A 6,541-nucleotide genomic window follows, 5' to 3' on the forward strand; every position below is an offset into this window, starting at 1 on the left:
ACAAAAGATTGTTAGCAATCCATAAGTGTAGTGAGAGTGGGAAATGTTTCAACTCAAGTGTGGGACCACTCATCTCTTGGGTGGATTTTGTGCTAGAGTCTATGTTTGGCTCACTTCTAAGGCACTCGTAATTTTCTTGTATTTTAATTGTGCAGCTTAAAAACATGCAAGACTCTCCTAGCATGCTTGAACTTCATCGTCAGCAACAGCAGCAACCTTTCTCGTCAACCTAGGCCTCACCTCCGCACTGTAGAACTTGGCGGACCTCAAGCTGGCGATGGCACACCCAAACAGATAGGTGGCGACCATGACGAAGAACGTTTCCCTGTAGCACTTGGCACCGTGGCACAGCAAGGCCTCGTCAATCGGTATTTCCTGGCTTGCCAATCGTGTAGTCCTTCCCTCTCGCCGGAACTTGTAATCATCTGTGGCTGCCAGCGGCCGGAAGCTTGAGAAGGAGAATGGTCGACGACTTGCAGAGAACTAGGCGAGGAACTCATATCCGCGAGCTGAGCTTCAGAGTTATGAGATGGCGGTATGCTTTCGACAGCACCAGCACTGGCTCTTCCGCTCGAGGTACGTCTTACATCTTTTTTCTTTTGACTCAATGTATTAAACCATGCATTTTCTCTATTTGCTCTTGGGAGGCTATTTTCCTTTTCACGGCATCAGGACTAACCAGAGATCCAAGAAAGCCTTGAAACGTAAGCAAATCTAGCTTTGGAACCAACCACAGCCAGAGAAGCGGCCCAGCCGCACCCAGCGCTCGCGCCCCCCGACAAGGAGGTCTGTTGGAGCTACCTAGGCTCTCCATGTAAATATGAGAAGGAATTTGAGAAGGAAAAGCATTGTCATTGTCAGATAATATTCATTCATTCATTAGCTGTTTACGGGGTCTCGTGGCGCCCACCAAGAAGCCAATATTCTGCCAAAAACAAACCTTTTCATTTCTTAAACAACATCTATCAATAAGAGGTAAAGTGCAGACCTGTCAACATTAAGCTCAATCCCACGTATTCCAGAGTAAACTCCTAGCTCTGGTACGTTATAACTCCTACATGAACCAAGCAAGCAAATCCAGTCATCTGCAATTGGCTTAAAAGGCATCTCTTCAATCATAGTGCAAGCTTCATGCAAGAAACCCGAACGAGCTAACAAATCCACCATACAGTGGTAGTGTTGCTTGGTGGCATGGAAATTATAATCTATGAGCATTGACGCAAAGTAGTTTAGACCACAAATTACGTCACCAAGGTGGCTGCAAGAAAAAAACAAGCTGATGAATGTTGCATCATCTGGGTCACAGCCTTCCATCTTCATCTCCATATGTAGGGATATAGCCTCTACAAAGTGCCCATTGTAAGTATTCGCTGCCATTAATACGTTCCAGGAGACAGTGTCTCTAGCTTGCATTCCTCCAAAGAATCTTGTGGAATCGTCCAAGTTCCCAGCATGAGCAGCCAACATCACATTCCAGGACACAAGATTTCTCATCGGCATTATTTGAAAGAGAATCTTGGCTTCCTTTAGATACCCGTTCTGGGCATATCCGTCTAGCATGGAGTTCCAAGACACTAGCGTAAGGTAGTGCATTCCATTAAAGATATCCACGGCATCTTTTAGATGCCCGTTTTGGGCATATGCCGCCATCATGGCTGTGGTAGAAACTATGTCCTGCTGGGGCATGGAATCAAACATGCACTTCGCTTCCACAAGGTGCCCGTTCTGGGCATACAGTGAGAGAAGGATTGTCCACGTTGCCAAGTCACAGTACGACATTGTATAGAAAACGCAACGTGCCTCCTCCACGTCACCAGTGTGACCGTACGCTGCCAGCATGGCATTGTGCGACACTATGTCGTGCTCCGGCATGGTTGAGTAGAGGTTCTTTGCTTCCGCGAAATGGCCCGCCTGGGAAAATGCGTTGAGAAGAGCATTTGTAGAGACGAGGTTTCTCACAGTCATGATTCCAAACCATTGCAGTGCGTCATTAAGGCTGCCATGTTTGATTATTCCTGATAGCATGGAATTCCAGGAAACAACGTCCCAGCAAGGCATTGAGCCGAAGAAGGATCTGGCCTCTTTAAGATGCCCATTGAAGGCATATGCTGCTAGCATGATATTCCTAGAAACCAAGTCGTGTAGGGGCATGGCGTTGAAGAGGTGCCAAGCCTCTGAGACTGTGGCGTGCGTGGAGAAAAGAGCGAGCATTGTTGTCCAGGACACAATGTTTCTTTCTGGCATGGAGTCGAAAAATGACCGAGCTTTGGAGAGATCCCCATTGTATCCAAGTGCTTTCAATTGTAGATTGCCTTCCAAGAGCATGGAAGTTCTCCCTATCATTTATCACCATACCAGCATTTCTCTCAAGAGAAACATAAACTTAGAGCATTGATTGGACAATACAATTGTTTGAATTCAAAATTTTGTTTTACATTCGTTTTCATTTCTTGACAAACCCAAGGTTGTTTTCGGCGGCATAGCGCTCCATGAAGCGCATGAATCTGTCCCACTCGCCAATGTTCCTCATCACGTACTTGGCCTCGATCTTGGCCGGCTTCCCGTTGACAAACTTGGCGCTCACGTCCACGGACTGGAGCACGCCCTCGTCGTCGATCATGTAGATGCCCGTGATCTCTCCCATCTCTCGGGAGGAATCAAACACCGATGGCTGGTCGAAGACGAAGGTGGCCACCCCGTTTCGTTGGTCCTGCGATCGGGTGAGAGAGATGTCCGGGACGACGAGCTCGTCCACGCCACGGATGAATTGGATGCTGGGCTTTACCATGCGCACCACCGGCCTCACTCCGGATCCACTCTGCTGTGTGGCTGCCGCCCACACTGTGCTCAAGAGCTGCCTCGAGCTCGACCTTGTGCCGCCGCCTAGGTGCCATGACGAGAGTGGCTTGAGCTCGCTCCAGTGAGGATTTCGAGAGAGCGATGCGGAGGCGAGGCCTGCACAAATATTCATCACTTAGTTTGGCAGAAGAGTCTCGATCTACAAAAAACTTGCGTTTCACGGAAGAAAACACACAAACTACAATCGAGGAAGAATGAATGGCAATACTCTGGGGAAAGAAAGACTGCCAAGCCAAAGATTCTCTCTAGAATGAAGAGAATGCAGGTGATTGACGACGGGATTTCTGTGACCGAAAGATTCATCCAAGCTCCAAACAAGGATTTCAATCCAAGGAACGTCAAAAGGTGAGGAAGCACTATACCCGCTCGAGAGAGGAGGAATGTTGCTGCGCGGCGGAGCGGGGGAATCCGTGTCCGTCGCTGCCGCTCGCTGGCGATGGATGCGGCGTAGAGCGGCACATAGCGCTGGTGCTGCTGCCTCTGGCCGGTGGACGCAGCCGCCGAGGCCGAGGCGCTCGTCGACATAAGTCTGCTCTGTCTGATCGCTCTCGCCCCATTCCCTACCACACACTGCACACCCGAATCTCGAATATTCTACACATGCTGATTATCCGTTTAATGTTGGCGCGGGTTGAAGGTTCAGGGTCCAGTTCTTATTTAAAAGTTTAACTAATTAATAGATTATGTCAAAATTCTAAATTCTCAATCATGTCTTAGAAGCATCTAAAGATTTAACCAGTAAATTAAACCACTCAAAAAAGCTTTGTATTAAAGAATTAATTTTTGATGTGAAGCAACATTATTTGCTGAAAATTTATTTGATGCAATTAATATTATAATGCAACTATAATAAAAATATAGCTATAACTTATTGTGAATCTATAATGCTACTTTGGAGAGACACCTTTGAAAAGTCTTACAAATGATTAAGTTTTTTTGTTTAACAAGTCGAAGTGTGACTTTCTTAAATGAGGTGGTATTTTAGAAATGACTAACACTACTTGTATAGTAAATTATAAAGTGTTTAAAAAAGTAATTATAGTTTTGTCATTTTCTTTTTCCTTGATGACAACTTTATGACAAAATAAAGGATGATAAGAAAATCCCTTCAACCATTAAAGGAATATTTGACCATAAACATAAGTGCTACATCTATTTAGTATAATCATCTCATAAATCACCAAGCTTTTATTTACAAGTAAATTAAGTTTCTTCACCTCTTTAAAATTTCAGATTGTCTTGAATGCCCCATTTAGCCTTCACAAGCATTAAGCTCTATAGAAATTGTTTCTTGAATTTTTACCATGGGATATGGAAGAGTTATCACAATAGACTCCTAAGTTATATCTACAATGAATTTTGTCATATCACTTTAACATTCTTTTATCCCTTCACAAGAGTATAATTCTTTCCATGATGTCTAGGTTTCTAAAATTGCCTTCTACTTTATCTTTCTTCTATTAGTCTAAATAAAATTTGTTATCCATTCTTTAAGCCTTGACATGGCAATGGTTTTCCTCCTTGAATATAAGATTGATTGATTATCATAATGACTATTCTATTGACTGAGTTGACTAGCAACTTTGATAAAAAGGTCTAAATCTTGATGGAGCTTGGTAATAGTATCAGTGAATATTGTCAAAAAATCCTTCCTAACCTTCTACTTTATTAATATATATTCAGAAAAAGAAATATTAATAAACAAAAATATGTTGGTTTGTGAACTGATATAATCTTATGAAAAACTAAACTAAGTCTACAACCCAAATTTTCTAGTTTTGAAAGCCTAAGAAATTTTCAGTTATTTCAGTGTATTCTAGAGCATAGACCATTCTTGAGCTCATGAGCTAAAGAGTTGAGCTCATGAGTTAAGCTCAATTTTAAATTTTAGTATAATATAAATATTATAAATTTTTAATAAAATTAAGGTTTATGGTGAACTTAATATTTTCACTCTTTACACTTTATATAAATAAAAATGTTTTAGAAGACACTTTTTGTCCAAAAATTTAAATACTTATTGTAGGGAGGTTCGCTATAACATATAATAAAATAAGATTTGTTTGAAAAAAATGTAATCTTGTCAATTCCTTAAATCCGTACTATGTGCTTTCTAGCTTTTAAATATCAACTTTGTAATGAGTTTAAAAATTATTAAATTTGAAATAATATTCTTTTGAAAGGCCATATAACTGTTTTAAAGGGAAAAAACAACCATTAATGTAAACTTGTTACTTATAAAAGAGAGAAAATAGAGACTTAGTTCTTCTTTAGAATACATTTTTAAGGTATTTGTTATAGCATAGTATTTATAATTTATGGATCTTCACTTGTACTCTCTTTCAAAAAGAGGGAAATACACACAAATGTTTGTGAGTTTTAATATTGGTAATTTCAACTTTTACAATATTTCTTCCTATAATAGTAATTCAAGGGCTTAGTGGTACAATACTCATTCTGTTGTGTAAACCACATAAAGATAGAATCACAAATTGGAGAGAAATACAATGATAAAAAGTGAAATAAATTAGGTGTAGAAATTACTTATTTTAGGAAATTACAATTTCATGACTTTTAAGAAGTTCTTTAGATATTTTTGGCTTTCAGTGGAAACAATGGTGATAATTAATATGATGGTGTTTATGCTCTTGTGATACACTGCAACATCACCTAAAAGTGTATAAGATAAAGTATATTTTTTATTAATTATATAAATTATAATAAATTTATATTATTGATAGGGAATAAACAATAATAGACCTAGTTATCTTCAAAAGTCTTTTAAAATTCAGCAATACTAAAGTCTGTCTAATATATATAAATGTTCGCTTTAGAATCTTAGTGTTAGGTGTTAATGAATATGTAATACATATGCTTGTAAAAAGTATATGCCTTCCCATGTTCCTCGTGTTTAGTAAAGTTTGGACATATTTAAAAAGGAAAGTCTTGAATGATAATTATGTATTTTCCACCTTCCATTTTAACTATGCACTCCTTTGCAAGCATAGTGATATATGTTGTGGAAAGAATCTCACACTCAAGCATTAAGCTAAGCTTATTTTACCATATTTTTAAGTGGAGATAGTATCAATAAAATTAAATACCTTATCTTTTCTTACTAACCGTTTATGCATTTTTATAGGAATAGTGTCAATTTTGTCTCTCAAGTCTTAAAATCTTCTCCTCTCAAGATTAAAACTAGATTTTTCAAGGTTTTGAATCTCATCTAAAATGAATACAATTGGCCATTCTTTAGGTATTACTATCACTATACTGTATGATTGCCATTGATGGTGCAGCAATATAGTTAGCACTATTTTGAAAATCTTACTTGCTTTCATTCCCCATAGAAATATGGGGCTGGAACAAAACTAGATTTGTCACCATGGATTGAAGCCTAATAGTTGCCCCTCAAAAACATTTTAATTGGTTAAGGATTTTGGGATATTTAGGTGTTATTGGGTTTAAATAGTATTAGGCTGAGTGATTTCTTATGAAGTCTAAATTTAGAAGTTTACAACACTCTTGCTATTATGCTCTATGTATTGGTCCTATTTGGTCCCAATAACTATTTATGAAAAGTGTCTAGATTAGTAAGTGGGGCATATCTATCCAATGTGATTCCATATTTAATAAATTTTTGTGAGTATCCCAAAGACTAATGCCTTAGGTGAAAGCCTCG

The 6,541-nt window shown here is 39.0% G+C and overlaps 2 protein-coding genes across 2 annotated transcripts; both read right to left on the minus strand.

Moving 5' to 3' along the window:
* Positions 1 to 951: 951 nt before the first annotated feature.
* On the minus strand, positions 952 to 2,343 carry LOC112345233 (pentatricopeptide repeat-containing protein At4g02750-like). Its single transcript, XM_024671569.1, has one exon. The coding sequence runs from the start codon at positions 2,341 to 2,343 to the stop codon at positions 952 to 954; it is 1,392 nt and encodes a 463-aa protein (XP_024527337.1).
* Positions 2,344 to 2,395: 52 nt separating this feature from the next.
* Positions 2,396 to 3,417, minus strand: LOC9652640 (photosystem II reaction center PSB28 protein, chloroplastic). Its single transcript, XM_002966740.2, has 2 exons — positions 3,222 to 3,417; positions 2,396 to 2,955 (listed from the first exon to the last, which is right to left on the minus strand). The coding sequence occupies exons 1-2, from the start codon at positions 3,382 to 3,384 to the stop codon at positions 2,444 to 2,446; spliced, it is 675 nt and encodes a 224-aa protein (XP_002966786.2). The 5' UTR covers positions 3,385 to 3,417; the 3' UTR covers positions 2,396 to 2,443.
* Between the last annotated feature and the right edge of the window lie 3,124 nt (positions 3,418 to 6,541).

This window comes from Selaginella moellendorffii, unplaced genomic scaffold (assembly GCF_000143415.4).
Source record: "Selaginella moellendorffii unplaced genomic scaffold, v1.0 SELMOscaffold_7, whole genome shotgun sequence".
Classification (NCBI taxonomy): domain Eukaryota; kingdom Viridiplantae; phylum Streptophyta; class Lycopodiopsida; order Selaginellales; family Selaginellaceae; genus Selaginella; species Selaginella moellendorffii.